We start from the raw sequence: 18,724 nt of genomic DNA, 5'->3' as shown, positions 1-18,724 counted from the left end.
GTCATCCTGACATACATTCAGGCCATTGATTTAATATGACATGTACTACTATTACTTCACAAAAAGCCTGAAGATTTAATACCCACAAATTGCTATGCAGAGTACTGTATGTGGCCTGTTGGGTGATGGGATTGATGGACATAAGTAGTTAGGCTATGTTCACACTTGCAACTTTATTTCTGTTATTCTAATCTACCAGAGAAGTAGAAAAATGGAAACAATATGTTAATTAACTGGACCCATGCATGTGAAGTTTATTAACCCTGCAGGTGCTTCATAGCAACTAAAGCAATGTGGAAGGAAAAAAATGAACATTTTACTTTTTTTTGAAAAAATGTTTACTTTAGTCCCAATTTTATTTTCACAAGGGTAACAAGAGTAAGTGGACCCCCAAATTTGTTGAGCAATTTCTCCTGAGTACGCCCATACCATATATATGGGGGGAAAACTACTGTTTGGGCACATGGCAGGGATTGGAAGGAGCACTCTTTGACATTTTGAATGCAAAAATGGCTGGAATCATTTGAAGAGGCCCTGATGTGCCTAAACAGTGGAAACCCCCACAAGTAACCACATTTTGGAAATTAGACCCCTTAAACGATGTATCAATATGTGTGGTGAGCACCTTGAACTCCCAGGGGCTTCACAAAAATTTATAACGTAAAGCAGTGAAAATAAAAAATCTAATTTTTCCCACAAAAAATTTACTTTTAGCCCCAAATTTTTTATTTTCACAAGGGTAACAGGAGAAAATGGAACCCAAAATGTGTTGTGAAATTTCTCCTGATTATGCTGATACTCAATATGTGAGGGAAAACTACTGTTTGGGCAAATGGCAGGGCTTAGAAAGGAAGGAGTGATAGTTTGGAATACAGACTTTGATGGAATGGTCTATGGGCGTCATGTCATGTTTGGACAGCCCCTCATGTGCCTAAACAGTGGAATCTCATCACAAGTGACCCTATTTTGGACACTACACCCCTCAAGAATTTTATCCAGGCGGCACTATATTTTTATTCCCGATCGCTGATGAGTGAATAAGGCCGCTGTTTTAACGCGCATTGATGGACGTTAAGGGGTTAAAGGGAACCTGCCATATCCGCAAACACTATTGGCCTGCAGCTATAGTGTTAACCTGCAGGTTTATTGCATTACAATATTCTCTGTCCACCATAGGGTGGGGTCACACCACCGCTTTCGCCACATCTGATAAAAATGGTCCGATTATTTCTGATCAGACTTCAATCAGCATGTGATCAGAGTAGCATCAATTTTTCTTGAACATGGAGAGGGAAAAAAATGTCTCCACCTTCTCCATTGTCAGTCCAATAAAATCAGATACAAATAGACATGTGGATGCAGAGCCACAATCTGGGAAGGTGCTATATCAGTAATTAATATAAGGTACAACAACAAAAGAAAAGAGCATGCAATAACAATAAGCACCTCTGTGTACTAGATTTTATTAAGTATAAAGTTAATTCATTTAAAATCAAAATGTCCACAACATTCACATCCAATAAATAGGCATATAAAATCCACAGAAATATGTCTTAGTATGGGTCCAAATCCAAAATAATTTACAATCTGTAGATATATGTGGATATACCAGAATAAATATCAATCTGGGAAAGTACGGAAAAACCGATAGCGGAGATGTCCATGTGTGTACTACATGTGGCACACGTGTTGCAACCGAGTGCCACATCAGTACTATGCGGACAGCCGCCGGGGAAGAAGCACTACAGTAAGCGCTGTTCCTCGGCGTCTGGTGCTGAAACTGGCTGTCATCTTTCTTCCTTGCTCTGCTGGCGAGCAGAGGAGAATGATGAGCGTTATGTTAAAGTCCAAACGACAGCAGGGGGTGGCTTTTGGGACTGTTACCCCTATCCTCCGCACCTACTGTCACTGTTATTAGCGACAGCAGGTGTCGGATGATGGGGGGTAATAGTCCCAAAAGCCACCACCTGCTGTTGTTCGGACTTTAATATAAAGCTCATCATTCTCCTCTGCTCGCTGGCAGAGCAAGGGAGAATGATGACAGCCGGCTTCAGCACCAGCCGCTGGGGAACAGCACTTACTGTAGTGCTTCTTCCCCGGTGACCATCCATGCACACGGAGGACATCAGTGTGTGTTCTCCGTGTGCACTTTTGCGGGATGTTTTGCCGTCTGTGATGACGGCAAAAAACGGACATGTCAGCGAGTTTTGCTCACGGACACGGTCCGTGGAGACACACTGACGTGTAAAGACCCATTCGTTTGAATGGGTCTACGTGAGTACGTGTCTCCGGTATGTGTGAAAACTGTCACCACATGTACCAGAGACACTGATGTGTGAAAGGGGCCTTATAGGAAGCATTTTGACTGTCATGAATGCATATATACTTTTGAATATTCACAATCCAAAATGTGGGACAAATAAGGAGCACCCCCAACAATGCCCACTTATGAGTGTGGTTTTCTTCAGCCTCATTCTTTCATGGCCCAGTTTCGCTGGACAATCCTGGCAAAACTGAACCTGTTGAAAAGTAGTATGCATGTATGTATACTAAAACTAATGGGTACGACAATCTGTGGTGAATATGAATAGGTGCACTAAGAACAGGTATGGTAACAAGGAAGGAGATAGCATGGAGTGATTGCTTGCATGTACTCAATGTGTGACCTGACAAGCAAAGAGAGTTTTCTATAGCTTCCAAAATGTCTGACTATAGTTAATACATGACTTTAGTTAAATGGAGTATGTAACCCCAGAAACACTATTTAAAGTTAGCACATGGTCAATAGAGGAATTAGCCCATATAAAAGTTATACATTTGGTGTAATAAACAATGCCTTTTGTGCATAACAGTTTTTGAAATCTGCAAATGAGAGTGTGCGGTGTAACCTTTTCTAGCGACTAACTCCACTTTGACACTTTGACAATGTGGTTAGTTTAAATAGTGTTTCTGGAGTGAAACATTACCTTTAACAGATGTGTTGGCGACATGATCTTGTGGCACTTATCAATATATACTGTAACGGTAAAGGTTCAGCACCAATCTCCTGCCAATCAACTCCTGTATGGGAAACCTGGTATTTAGGTGGAGAAGACTGCCGGACAGGTCTGGTTGCATGCTCCCTCATGTATGGCCCCTTTGGGAACAGGGGAGCTGTGCATTGTTTCAGGAAAGCTGGAACGGGCTTCAGTAAGTTCTGAAAACTGTAATACTTAAATATTAGGAAATGAAACAAATTTGTGTTTCCAACACATTTGATAAAATGAAGGTAAATTGTCCAACAGTCGGCTTCTTTTACACAACCCCCCCCCCCAAAAAAAAAAACAAACAAAAACAATTGGTATATGCCAGAGATTGCCAACATTTAAGTGGTGTGAAACGGTCACTGGCACGGTATATATGGGGGGATAGATCTAGAAACCCATAAGTTTCTCTCCAGCATGTTATGTGCTGAAGGAGTTAATCAGCCATGTTATGGGACGGGTTTGTAGGCGAGTAGGTAAGAGATGGGCGACTACTCACCATATCTCCACCTCACGGGTGTGGCTGGGATGTTAAATGTACAGTCACTATTTTTTTTTCTCTGTGTTGTGGTTTGGAGAGACAAGACTCCAGACGCGTGGCTCCAGGTGGAGCTGAAGACAAATGGTGGTCAGAGCGGGCGAACCCCTCAGATTTATGAACTTTGCTATACGTTATCCTTTTTGTTTTGCCATTATGCCAGAAAGGCCTTGTTTACTTTGCTGAACCTTGCTATGGTTTATACTGTTCCATATTAAACCAGCAGGTGATTTACCACAAGAAGCGTTCCTGTGTCTTCTGGAAGCAGCCGAGTGAATCAACCCCTCACAGTCATTATAGATGTACAATTGTGTAGGAATTTTTGCATCCTGATTCAAATCCTGTGTCAATATTGGATTTATTACAACAACAAAAAAAAATCAGGTCTTTTTTAACACTCTCTTCACTTATGTACTAGACCATTCTTGCCGTCCAAATGTTGGACAGTACAGCAAATCCACAACGGCTCTGCTTGAATGCGTTTTCCTAAGTTTGTACAAAACAAGATTTGTCTGTCCAGCAGTTCTTGTCGGGTGTGGAGAAGTTGGCAGGACCCACCCTCCATGACTAGTCCTATTAGTGACCTCATTCCTGGCTCCTGTTCAGTATGTGTTTTCTGACATACTGCAGACTATATGGATACTTGTATTGATGGAGTCTGTCTCTATTTTATGGTCCCATGGTTTGGGCAACATTGCCTGGCAGGTAGCCTTCATTGTTTCTAATCCATAGTCACATAAATTCATATTTACCAATATATGAATTTTATAAATAACTAGCTGAAGAGCCCGGCGCTGCCCAGGCATAGTAACTAACTACGGTAAGTTATAACAAATTATAATGATATATATATATATATATCTGAGTGTAGAGCCCCACCCATTCCGCATAGCCACATTACTATAATATCCCACATCATCCGGTCAGCCAGAGCTACCGGACTACTACCCATAATATCCCACATCATCCCGTCAGCTAGAGCCACTGGACTACTAGCCCTAATATCCCACATCATCCCATCAGCCAGAGCCACCGGACTACTACCCATAATATCCTACATCATTCCATCAGCCAGAGCCACTGGACTACTACTCCTAATATCCCACATCATCCCATCAGCCAGAGCCACCGGACTACTACCCATAATATCCTACGTCATCCCGTCAGCCAGAGCCACTGGACTACTACCCCTAATATCCCACATCATCCCATCAGCCAGAGCCACCGGACTACTACCCATAATATCCTACATCATTCCGTCAGCCAGAGCCACTGGACTACTACTCCTAATATCCCACATCATCCCATCAGCCAGAGCCACCGGACAACTACCACTAATATCCCACATCATCCCATCAGCCTGGAGTCAGAACCAGAGCGCTGAGTGGAACGGTCCTAACTTCCATACTGGGGATTCCTTTAAGAGAGGCCTGGCATCAGAACCAGAGCGCTGAGTGGATTTGCCCTGACTTCCATACCAATGATCCCTTTAATAAAAGCCTGGGGTGAGAATCAGAGCGCTGAGGGATTTACCCTAACTTCCATACTGGAGATCCCTTTAAGAGAGGCCTGGGGTCATTACCAAAGCGCAGAGTGGATTTGCCCTCACTTCCGTACCGAGGATCCCTTCAAGAGGGGACTTGGGTCAGAACCAGAGCGTTGAGTGGATTTGCCCTAACTTCCATACCGGGGATCAGAACCAGAGTGCTGAGTGGATTTGCCCTGACTTGCATACCAATGATCCCTTTAATAGAACTTTGGGGTCAGAATCAGAGCGCTGAGGGATTTGCCCTAACTTCCATACAGGAGATCCCTTTAAGAGAGATTGGGGTCAGTACCAGAGCATTTGAAGGCAATTGCCCTGACTTCCATCCCGGGGATCCCTTTAAGAAGGGCCTGGGGTCAGTATCAAAGCACAGAGTAGATTTGCCCTAAATTCCATACCAATGATCCCTTTAAGAGGCCCTGGGGTCAGAACTACAGAGCTGAGTGGAACTGTCCTATCTTCCATACCGGGAATCCCTTTAAGAGAGGCCTGGGGTCAAAACCAAAGCGCTGGATGGATTTGCTCTGACTTCAATACCAATGATCCCTTTAAGAGGGAATGGAGGATGTGTGATGGGTATATGGGCACGGGAGGGGGGATTCATTTCTGTCATGTGCTCTCTGCTCCTTTCAGGGGGGCAGACAATGGCTGGGAGCTTATGTTCCCAGGGATGCTATATTTCTCCCACCATGTCAGTGTCTGCTGAGGTGTCAAGAGGGAAAACTGTTATGGCAACCAATCACAGCTCAGCTTCTTTTAACCAGCTCTGGTGAAATGAAAAATGCTTCGTGATTGGTTCGTGATATATATATATATATATACACACACACACACACATTCATTTTTATATAGAGAGATAGGAATCTGATTGGAAATTAGAGGCAATAAATCCATAGACCAATCACCTTAGCGCCTATAAATTTGTGGGGCTGTTTTTTTTGTGCTGATTACTGGATATCTAGTATAAAGATTAGATTTCCCAGAAAGCAAATAACCACATACAGCTCTGTGCAGGCATTCAGCCAGCTGAATTGTGAGGGTAGCTCTGGGCTATAATGCAAGGCTGTAACTCAAAATTACAGCAATATAAATCATGCCATATATTTATAATGTTACTCAGCTTTATATTCACATTAATTCCGGAAGTAAATTAGCATAATCTGATAGGTGAATACATTCTTTGTCCGCAACTTTGTCATGATGCTGTGAGACCTTGCTAGTCTGTCATAGGATAGATCTTGGACCCTATTGACTTACAGTTGGGTTCATCAGGATTCCCCTGTGGTGTCAGTCATTTTCCTGGGAAGAATAGCGCTTTAAAAAAAAACAACTAATGTCAATGTGATTAGAACCAGGGCTGTGGAGTCGGAGTCGTGGAGTCGGAGTCGGAGTTAGTTTTGGCTGGAGTCGGAGTCGGTAGAAATGTACCGACTCCGACTCCAGCTTTAAAAAAAAATGTATTAATATTTCATAATTGAACTTTCATATGAATTTTATAAATGTTACTCAAATATATATGTTCTATCAAACTATGAACAACCTTTCGTGTCTCCCTTTTTTCCTCATAGATTGTAAGCTTGCGAGCAGGGCCCTCATTCCTCTTGGTATCTGTTATAATCTATGTGATTATTGTTATGCTGTAATGTCTATCGTCTGTACAAGTCCCCTCTGAAATGTAAAGTGCTGCGGAATATGTCGGCGCTATAGAAATAACATTTATTATTATTATTTATAACAGTGATAAGCAGTTTTGCTGGAGATAGAGACATTTCTTACTTCTTGTGTGTCACTGTTCTCCACTGCCCTTATCTAATCTTATACTTGGTTAACCTCATGCTGCCCCAACCCCCCTACTTACAATGTATGAAACTGAAAGTGAAAATGTGTTGCAAATTCTTAGTAGTAAAGCTCCTCCTCTAGACTAGATCATACTAGGTGTGCGTCTTCCAAGCATCTCACAGCTGCCTGCTACTCAGAAGAGGAAGACTGTAAGAAGTATTATCCTTTCAACAAACTTTGCATCAGTTAACTGTGAGTACATGAGGAATAATAACAGTATTACTGACCACTATATCAGTTGTACGACCTGGCAATAATTTTGTACAATTGTTTTTAGGAAAAACAATTGTCATTTGGATTGTGAATGCAGAATTAAAAACCTGAGAATGTCAAAGAAGCATCACATTAAATCAGCTGTATTTGAACATTTCACCATCACTCAAGATAGAAAACATTATGTCTGTCAGTGTATGACAAATGATCCAGACGAAAACAAATGCTGTGAAGCCAAGATGAGTGCATATTCAGGCAAAGATAAAAATGCTCCTACCAAAGATTCTAATCTAAAGAGACATTTACAGCGCTTTCATCCAGAAGTACTGAAAGCAGTGGATGAGAGACTGCGTCCAAACCAATGAACCAGTGCCCAGCTCTTCCAGCCAAACAAAAGGAGCAGAGAACTTTGCAGCCATCAGTTGCAAGATATTTTGTCAGTGACAAAGTTACTGTGACAATGACAGTAGATACATTTAAAAAACAGATCATAGAGCTTGTTGTAAAGGATAGTGTGCCTATTTCATTATTTTCACGACCAGCTTTTATGTGTCTGAATGGGGAAATGGCCCGCAAGCTTGGTGTTTATCTGGAGAGAGAGAGTATTAGAAAATTAGTAATCGGAGAAGCTTTTAAACAAAAGGAAGAACTTAAAAAAAACTCTCAAGGGACGCTTTCTGTTTCTTAAAATGGATGCCTGCACACGTCACAGAGTGAACTATTTTGCCTTCAATGTCCGATTTGTTTGTGACAAAAATGAAATAGTTACCAAGACATTGGCAGTAAAAGACACCAAAGCTCATCACACCAGTGAGTTTCTCCAGGTCTTGGTGGAAAAGGTTCTGCAAGACTATGAACTTAAAAAAGAGCAAGTTCTTTCTGTCGTAACTGACAATGCTTCAAATATGATAAGTACTATTAAGCTAATGAATGAGAGTAATGATGGTGACCAGCAGCTAGAAGAACATTCTGGGTCCACAGACACAGAAATGTTTGAAATAGAGGAACACAGTATTGTAACTGAGGAGCAAACTGAAGTTGCTTCAGATGAACATCAACATGATAGTTTAGATCAGGGTTTCCCAACTCCAGTCCTCAAGGCACACCAACAGATCATGTTTTCAGGATTTCCTTTGTATTGCACAGGTGAAGCAATTATCACCTGAGCAATACTAAGGAAATCCTGAAAACATGATCTGTTGGTGTGCCTTGAGGACTGGAGTTGGGAAACCCTGGTTTAGATAATCTTGTTGAAACTGTGTCAATATGTTCTTTCATTCATCACATGCGCTGTGTTGTGCATACGCTACAGCTGGCTATAAGAGACAGTCTGCAAGAAGGACATGCTGCTGCACTGATTGGCAAGGTGAGAAAATTGGCTACTGTTGCCAGAACCCCTAAAGTTGACTCAATTTTGAAGAGACGTGCTGGAAAAGGGGCAATTATTGATTAAGCCACACGATGGGGCAGTACTTACTTAGGCTGGTTTCACATTAGCGCTTTTTAAGCGCACGCACGGCCGGGGGTAGCTCCCCCCCCGAGCCGGCTCTCTGCCCGGCGTGCCCGCCCCTTGCTTGTAGCGCCGCCTCCTAGCGCACAGCGGCGCCTGCGATCGGCGCACCCTATCTTTAGCATAGGGTGCGCAGATCGTGCGCAGGCCGTGCGCTAGTTGCGCTTTGACCTGCGCTGCGCACTTTTGACGGTGCGCCGTGCGCGCCAAAATCTGAAAAGTTTGATTTTGGCGCGCACGGCGCACCGTCAAAAGTGCGCAGCGCAGGTCAAAGCGCAACTAGCGCACGGCCTGCGCACGATCTGCGCACCCTATGCTAAAGATAGGGTGCGCCGATCGCAGGCGCCGCTGTGCGCTAGGAGGCGGCGCTACAAGCAAGGGGCGGGCACGCCGGGCAGAGAGCCGGCTCGGGGGCGGAGCTACCCCCGGCCGTGCGTGCGCTTAAAAAGCGCTAATGTGAAACCAGCCTTAATGATTCAGCACTTGGTTGAACTGAAAACCTTTCTTGTAGACATGGCTAACCCTCAACTGACGCTAAATGAAAGTCAGTGGAATCAGGTGACTGAGCTGGAAAAATTGCTAGCGCACCCATTTACAGTGACTAAAAAATTACAAGCAGAGGACTTAACTCCAGGTATTTTCTTAAAGGAGTGGAAGAACCTGATGTTTCGCCTGTCCCAAAGAGGAGGGTTAATTGCAAGTGGCATTGCTACATCAATGAAACGGAGAGAGGAGCTACTATTACAAAATAACATTCTTTTGGCAGCTGTTTATGTAGACCCAATGCATCGGATTCTTCTAGATGATCAACAGCTAAGTAAAGGAAAAGAAGCTCTGTTTGAAATAGCAGTAAGGATGAAAGGGTTGCAGAACAGTCAGGAGGAACAAGAAGAATTTGGCCGTCCTGCCACATCTTCACCCTCATCATCAACTGATGAAGAATTTAATTTCGAAAAATATTTAGATCACAAGGACCGTGCAAAGCGTTCCCGCATAGAAGAAGAGTCATCCCCATCAAGGAACACAGCCAGTACATTTCAGCAGAATTTTTCATGTGCACTAAAAGAAATTGAGAAATTTGACCGTTCATCAAAAATAACAGTGCAACAAGCGATTCCTCTGTATCCTGACATCGTCAGAGATGTTGCCCGAGTGGTTACTGCTTTGCCACCAACACAAGTTAGTGTAGAGACTCTGCTCTCAAAATAATTAGATCAGATTTGAGGGCATCCATGAAGGAGGATCTGACAGAGGCAATACTTTTTCTGAGGACAAATTTATAGATTTCTTCTTATTAACTGCATAAGTGTTTATTGCATATTTACTTACAGTTTATAAAAGTTTATAAAAGTTATTTGCTATATACTAATTGTATTCTAATAAATGTAGTTTTTGCTCTAAGTGGTCTGATTACTTATATGATGGTGAGAAACTGAATAAGCACGATGTTTAATATTTTACAACAGTAAATTTGTTGTTATGAATTGGCCATTTATGAAGGAGCCGGAGTCGGAGTCGGAGCCTGATAAAATCCAGGAGTCGGAGTCGGAGTCGCAACTGTGGCTTACCGACTCCACAGCCCTGATTAGAACCATACTATAGTACCTGCATTGTACTAACATTTGGGATTGACTTTTATAAACAATATAGGCCTTGATTCAGCAAGACTTAAGTTTTATATGCCAGTCCTGATGAATAGTGCACTGGAGTAAGATATGCCAAATTCAGTGAGAGGTGACCCTGTTTGTAGGGAACATGTACAGTTTTATCTGAAATTGTATTCAAGGACCATAAGGCACCGGATGCAGAGTGTGGTAGTATATGGTATTTTTAAAGGATGCAGAAAAATGCAAGACATATTACAAGAATTTTTTATATTATTGTTAAAGGGAGTGTCCTGCGGAAAACATTTTATTTTAGTCATGGATTGATTAAAAATAAGAAATGGTGGTAGTCTGCCACCGATGTCGGTATGTGAGATGTGTGTTAGGGATGTGAGTATGGATCTCTATTCAAGCAATGGAAGATAATGTTACTCGCTACCCTTCCCTCCTATTCTTGACCAGCTGCATGTGGTTGATCCGGGAAGGATGATGCAGTGATGAACTTTAACCACTTTTATTCACAGTTCCTTGGTGAGATAAGGTAAGTTGTCAGAGAAGATAAAGGGATGAAGATGAGGTAGAACATGGAGGGTGGAGGGTAGAGGTAAAAGGAGAATCCTCTCTTCAGTCTTGATGCACGGGCTGCCAAGATGACACTGACCACAAGAAAGGATGTGAGGTAAACAAGATAGGAGGAGATATAAAGAGAGAGGTATTATGGGAAATCACAGATATAATACATGAATAACATAACAATGGCCAGTAGATGGGAGAAAAGTACAACAAATACAGTAACCATCATATCTATATATGATAATGAATGAACTAAGTCATTTAGCATTAGACAATAGTCTCTGTAATGGCTGAAAGTCTTTGCAGATGATTAGGTGAACAGGACTGGCGGCATACTCACCCCACAGATCTAACACTGGCTGCTTCGAAGGTTAGGTGTCTAAACGCGTGTCATCCTGGAATACTTCTGGACTCTCCGATGATGCAAGCTTCTGGTCACCTAACTGCTGTAGCCAATTACAAGCTATAATGGTGCTGTGACTTCCAAAATGGGCAGACACCGCTTCTGGAGTTGGCAGAGACATCTGGAGCAGCCTGTTTACTATATATAATCAATCCATGCCTAAAAAAAATAATTTACAGTTTTCAAACAAACCCTTTAAGTATTTAGTGTGAACTGGGCAGTTGCTTTATAGAATGAAAAAAAGGGCGATCTGTGATGTAGCACATGTAATATTTATTTTGCCAATGCCATTAATCCAGATCACTTTACATACATCATCCCTGTCCCCATTGGGGTTCACAATCTAGATTCCCTATCAGTATGTCTTTGGAGTGTGGGAGGAAACCGGAGAACCCAAAGGAAACCCACACAAACACAGGGAGAACATACAAACTCTGCAGATGTTCTTGGTGGGATTTGAACCATATACCCAAGCACTACAAGGCTGCAGTGCTAACTACTGTGCTGCAATATACCATAATATGTTTTTTTACGATCTCCTACTACTATCTTACCCTTTGATATTATACTACATAGTATTCCCCAAATGAGTAGATCATGTTATTATGTATGTGCACTTTTCTCTTGAACTACATTTCCATTTCTGCATGTATTATGCTTACATTGCTCATGGCCCGTCCTTGATCTTCACTCTCTGCATATCTCGTGTAATAGTCAGATTTTGCATTCCCGAGCAGTGACCTCCTTCTGTCTATTTTAAATGTTTCTTGTGGTGCTCAAAACACCATCAGGAAGCAATTCACATTCCCAGATCTCTTTCTAAGCTTGGCAGATTGGGTCATTTTTGTGTTCCTAATCCAAGCAATACGCCAAGATTGTAAAGGTCATTCTCTGAATGATAAAAATATTCTAATAAATGAGCTCTTACCAACAAAAAAATAGCCTACCCTTTTGTGGATTTTTCGGCCAGTTTGGCACACACATGAAACCCAGGCTTTGCACCCCTTCACAATCAAATGTCATTAATTGCCAAAATGCAGGTAAAGTAAAAACAGATTCCTTACAAGGTAGAAATAAACCACCGCACCAAGGCCGTGGCATCCGTAAGCCAAATCTCCAACTCCGGCTCCTTAATTTCCCTGACTTCGGACTCCACAGCACAGCCTCGCTACTGAGCATATGCATAAAGTGCAGCACAGATTCATCACCACTACGACTCCACAGCACAGCCTCACTACTGAGCATGTACATAAAGTGCAGCACAGATTCATCTCCACTATGACCCCACAGTACAGCCTCACTACTGAGCATGTACATAAAGTGCAGCACGGATTCATCTCCACTATGAACCCACAGCACAGCCTCACTAATGAGCATGTACATAAAGTGCAGCACAGAGTCATCTCAACTACGACTCCACAACACTGGTCACTACTGAGCATGTACATAAAGTGCAGCACAGAGTCATCTCAACTACGACTCCGCAACACTGGTCACTACTGAGCATGTACATAAAGTGCAGCACAGATACATCTCCACTACGACTCCACAGCACTGCCTCACTACTGAGCATGTACATAAAGTGCAGCACAGATTCATCTCCACTATGACCCCACAGTACTGCCTCACTGCTGAGCATGTACATAAAGTGCAGCACATTCATCTCCACTACGACTCCACAGCACTGGTCACTACTGAGCATGTACATAAAGTGCAGCACAGATTCATCTCCACTACGGCTCCACAGCACTGCTTCACTACTTAGCATGTACATAAAGTGCAGCACAGATACATCTCCACTACGACTCCACAGCACGGCCTCACTACTGAGCATGTAGATAAAGTGCAGCACAGAGTCATCTCCACTACGACTCCTTAGCACTGCCTAACTACTGAGCATGTGCCTAAAGTGCAGCACAGAGTCCTCTCCACTACGACTCCACAGCACTGCCTCACTACTGAGCATATGCATAAAGTGCAGCACAGATTCATCTCCACTATGACCCCACAGCACAGCCTCACTACTGAGCATGTGCATAAAGTGCAGCACGGATTCATCTCCACTATGAACCCACAGCACAGCCTCACTAATGAGCATGTACATAAAGTGCAGCACAGAGTCATCTCAACTACGAGCCCACAACACTGGTCACTACTGAGCATGTACATAAAGTGCAGCACAGATACATCTTCACTATGACCCCACAGTACTGCCTCACTGCTGAGCATGTACATAAAGTGCAGCACATTCATCTCCACTACGACTCCACAGCACTGGTCACTACTGAGCATGTACATAAAGTGCAGCACAGATTAATCTCCACTACGACTCCACAGCACTGCTTCACTACTGAGCATGTACATAAAGTGCAGCACAGATACATCTCCACTACGACTCCACAGCACGGCCTCACTACTGAGCATGTAGATAAAGTGCAGCACAGAGTCATCTCCACTACGACTCCTTAGCACTGCCTAACTACTGAGCATGTACATAAAGTGCAGCACAGATTCATCTCCAGAGCACTGCCTCACTACTGAGCATGTACATAAAGTGCAGCACAGATTCATCTCCACTACGACTCCACAGCACAGCCTCACTACTGAGCATGTACATAAAGTGCAGCACAGATTCATCTCCACTACGACTCCACAGCACTGCCTCACTACTGAGCAAGTACATAAAGTGCAGCACATACATCTCCACTACGACTCCACAGCACTGCTTCACTACTGAGCATGTACATAAAGTGCAGCACAGATACATCTCCACTACGACTCCACAGCACGGCCTCACTACTGAGCATGTACATAAAGTGCAGCACAGATACATCTCCACTACGACCCCACAGCACAGCCTCACTACTGAGCATGTAGATAAAGTGCAGCACAGAGTCATCTCCACTACGACTCCAGAGCACTGCCTCACTACTGAGCATGTACATAAAGTGCAGCACAGATTAATCTCCAGAGCACAGCCTCACTACTGAGCATGTACATAAAGTGCAGCACAGATTCATCTCCACTACGACTCCACAGCACTGCCTCACTACTGAGCATGTACATAAAGTGCAGCACAGATTAATCTCCAGAGCACAGCCTCACTACTGAGCATGTACATAAAGTGCAGCACAGATTCATCTCCACTACGACTCCACAGCACAGCCTCACTACTGAGCAAGTACATAAAGTGCAGCACAGAGTCATCTCCACTAAAAGCTGAGATCCTTGGATCAGGAACAGTACAGACATCTATAGGACATTTCATAACTTTCCCAAATTCTTATAAAAACATTTACAGAGTATGAATACTTTTTCAAGACACCATGTATCTTATAGGCAACAGACAGCAAACCAACCCTATGTGATGTGTAATCCAGCAATCCATACTCTGTCATCTCTTCCTGACTTCTTGCTACTAGTTATAAGAGATTCTGCCTGTAAAATCAAGATACTCAATTTTTATGTGTTTATTTTTTTAATTTTAGCACTAAAGCATTACATAAAATAATCACAAAAGTGGGTGTACATTTGACTTACCTGGATGTCCAATGTCGGGTGCACATAACCAAACTTTTTTCTTTCACTCTGCAAAATTTTTCCCCCCATTTTTCAGCATATTATGTGGTAAATGTAATAGTTACGTTCAAAAAGTATGCTCCTGCATAACACAAGGGTGGACATCGCAAGGAGATAACATTTCCAAAATGTTTTATTGCCATGTAGTACTAGTTTGTCTCCAATGGAGCCTCCCATGCACATGTGAGCAGAGCCTAAATGCTTTGTCTCTTTGAGGCAACCCCTTCCATTTGCCCTATTAGGAAATATGTTCATCATGTAGGGAAGTGCCCTATAGTAGGACCACCAAGTATCAGCAGCTTCTGTTCTCCTATGTCATATCCTCTGTGAACTTTAAGGGAACCTGACCGCTGATGTATGCTGGCCGAACCACGGGAAGTATTTATTGGACACTGACTCCGCCATGAATGTTTCACTATGAAACACTGCAGCTCTTCAGAGAAAAGCATACTTTAAAAGCCGCCATCGACTGAGTCACAGGGGAGAGTAGTCAGACTGGTGGGTCCCCGGTGGCTTCTCCCCGCCCCTAAACGCACATAGGGAGAGACCTGTCAGTCAAAAGGAGCAGACGGGGAGAAGTTGCCGGGGACCCTCCCTTCCGACCAGTCTTCCTTTCACTGAGAGCAAACAAATCTGAAAGAAGTGAAATATAAAGTAAATTGTAAACTTGTACAACTATACAATAACTAAGCTTTGTTTCCATAGTGTAACACACTGAGGTGTGACAGGCCAGTATGTTACTGTGTTATTAATACTGTTTTTTTCCCTTTTTCAGGTAAGTAGCTGCTAAGAGATATGAAGATATAGTGTGTACGATCACAATGCTGCACAAGGTATTTCAGCAAATTTCATTTAAGTGGGAAAATGAGGAAACATTAGGCTTAAGTCCAGAAGTGGCGGATAGCTTCTGCCGCTAATTTACAGCAAGATCTGCATGTGTTATTTTGAAAAATGGGAAATTTGTGGTGAATGTCCTTGAGGATTCCACACCAGAATAATCATGCCGCAGACTTCAGCTGACATCTAAACAAGCGTTTGGCTGACATCTGTTAGAAGCGTATGCAGTGGGGACACAGTACAGGGTCACTGTGCATGAATTGTTTATGGGCCTTTTCTTCTAGCCCCATAATGCCTTTCTAACAATTAAAAGGAATCTGTCACCACGTTTTTGCTAACCCATTGGAGAGCAGCATAATGTTGTAATAGAGACCCCGATTCCAACGATGTATCTCTTAGTTTACTGGGTACAGCCGTTGTGACACAATCAGAGTTTTTAGATGTAGCAGAGCTCAGAAAGCTAACCCCGCCCACAGCACAGCTAGCCCCACCCACACCTGGCTCGCTGTGTACATTTTCTATTGACAGCTGTTGATCAGAGGAGGGGGCGTAGTTGGACCAGAGCTCACAGCCTAGTCCAGACAGTGATAATCTCCTGGTGATAAAACATTCATTGTATGGAAACAACAGTACGCAGCCTAATAAGTTACACTTCCCTTAAATCTGGGTCTCAGCCCTACCTCATACTGTCTTCTGATTATATAGCAAAAACCTGCTGACAGATTCCCTTTAATAAATAATGGTACGGCCCTTAGATGCAGTATACTAAAAGGTGGAAACAATTAACTGCTTTTTAGGTGCCATTGGGCCCTCTAACCCAGGGTTCCCCAACTCCAGTCCTCAAGGCCCACCAACAGGTCATGTTTTCAGCATTTCCTTTGTATTGCACAGGTGAAGCAATTATCACCTGAGCAAATACTAAGGAAATCCTGAAAACATGATTTGTTAGTGGGCCTTGAGGACTGGAGTTGGGGAACCCTGCTCTAACCCATTGGGCCCCTGTGCAGCCAGCTTCAGAAGTTGTGCATTTGGTTTGATCAGTCCTGTGAGTATGGCCTGGTGCTGTGTCTGGTGTTGCAGGTTAGCCGTGCGGACCTCATAGGGATGTTCCAAAAATGCCAGACAGCCCCCTTTTTCTTACACCAATTTACTAATCTAGTATAGGAGGTTTAGCTTTGTGCTCTATTTGGTAAATATCTAAATATATACTGAGCTGTGTGTATTTTATGTTACATTGCAGGCAATGTAGCATTCACCATAAAGTAAAAGTCATTGTTTTAATACACAGTATAAATTTCCCTGCAATGGTTAAACAAACAGGCAATAATGGTGTGTCTTATATCCAGAGTCTCCAACATGGATTTTATTTTTTTCCGTAAATCATAGCCATCATAAATACATTGGAAAATGATACTGAATGATAATGATGATGATCTCAGAATACTTTCGCCGAGCTGCAAACCTATGGCTTACTGTAATCACAATGACTTGCATGCAATAAGAGCGAGGTACTATTCACAACCTGTCCCCTCCATCCCCCTATGACCTAATCTCCAGCTACCCCACATATAATCTCTATGTGCTTGTAGAAAAATATTCAGGATTGAGAGTCCTCAGTGGTTGATACCTTTTAATGGCTAACTGAAAAGATGGTAACACATTGCAAGCTTTCCAGACTACTCAGGTCTCTTCTTCAGGCTGGACTAGTGTGCTTGTAGACACTTGTATGTGAACGCTGTACGTCCATCCTTGCAGAATGCTGTAAGTTCTGCCTCCGTGTCGCTCCGCCGTGTGAGTCACGCTGCAGATTCTCTAATTCATTCACAGAACACTTAGCAATGAGAACAGCCACATATTAGCAGAGGCTAGTGAGAAAACATGGAATATTACCGTAAATAAGAAGCCTGTTACTGTCAACTAGAAAATGTACAGGGGAGGCGTCAGATATCGGTAACCAGGACTCCCAGCTCTCCGCACATGTTTGCTTAAATAAATCCATGTATTTTCCATTAAATAATGATTATAGGTATTTTTTTATTAGAATTCTGCATTGTTCCAATTATGTTATTTACAGAGGTCTTATTGGACATCTGTGTACCTTCATATCTTTTCTAGGGTATGGCTAAAAACTCTTCTACTTTTATATGAAGCTGTAGATATGCCCTGAAAGGCGGTGGCCGTAACTCGTATCGGCCAAACCTGGTGACAGGTTCGCTTTAAACAGCACTTCTGTTAGTGGGGCAAACCTGTTCCATGTAGATTTTAAAAACATGCACAATCTTTATTACCGTATACAAATATAAAACGACATTACAAAAAATAGACAATGTATAAAAATCGACACCAGAAGATCCAGAATATATAGCGCCAAACTGTCAGGTAATGCCCAAAAACCTCTCCCTGGATATTACACGTCCCATGTCGAGAAAGGGGTTAAATCTCATTCATTACTAGTACAAAGTCCCATAACAGTAAACTGGGACTCGGCCAAACTTACTGTATACCATATGTCTCATCCATGGTCACACAGGACCGTAATGATAAACCCCACATGCAGGAAGAAAGAGAGCGAGTGAATACTCACATGATGGCACAGCGGCGCCTGCCCTGGACAACCCGACGCGCGTTTCGCTACTCTCAGGTAGCTTTCTCGAGAAATCCAGGGAGAGGTTTTTTGGTTTACCTGACAGTTTGGCGCTATATATTCCGGATCTTTTGGTATCGATTTTTATACATTGTCTATTTTTTGTAATGCCGTTTTATATTTGTATACAGTAATAAAGATTGTGCATGTTTTTATTGAAAACTCCTGTTGTCCTCTTGTTTTCCATTATCCTTCAGTGGAGTGGCTGAGTGCACTTATTGGGTGTGGGTACACCCGGTGCAGTTAATTATGAGTCTGGTTTTGGATATTCCATGTAGATTTTGCAGCAGATTTTTCCCTTGGTATTCCCAGGATGATTACAGGCTTTCTTGTGATTGTGCATGGCGTATGTATGTTTGATTAAACTACACAAGACTGACAACCACAGACTATTGATTGGAGTGCTAGGATTATG

The 18,724-nt window shown here is 42.8% G+C and overlaps 1 protein-coding gene across 2 annotated transcripts in view; it reads left to right on the top strand.

Moving 5' to 3' along the window:
- ANK2 (ankyrin 2) overlaps positions 1–18,724 on the top strand; it is a 772,868-nt gene that overhangs the window by 170,416 nt on the left and 583,728 nt on the right. Inside the window, exon 2 of one of the 2 annotated variants that reach the window (XM_073571913.1) lies at positions 15,604–15,661. The exons of the other annotated variant lie outside the window; for it this stretch is intronic. Coding sequence (XP_073428014.1) covers positions 15,650–15,661 — 12 coding nt within the window. The 5' untranslated portion in view covers positions 15,604–15,649. The remainder of the gene's footprint in view (positions 1–15,603; positions 15,662–18,724) is intronic. 2 annotated transcript variants of the gene reach the window in all.

This window comes from Dendrobates tinctorius, unplaced genomic scaffold (assembly GCF_039654945.1).
Source record: "Dendrobates tinctorius isolate UK_male_01 unplaced genomic scaffold, ASM3965494v1 ptg000030l, whole genome shotgun sequence".
Lineage (NCBI taxonomy): Eukaryota > Metazoa > Chordata > Amphibia > Anura > Dendrobatidae > Dendrobates > Dendrobates tinctorius.
The sequence above is the reverse complement of the archived record's forward strand: the minus strand, read 5'-3'. Positions and strand labels throughout refer to the sequence as shown.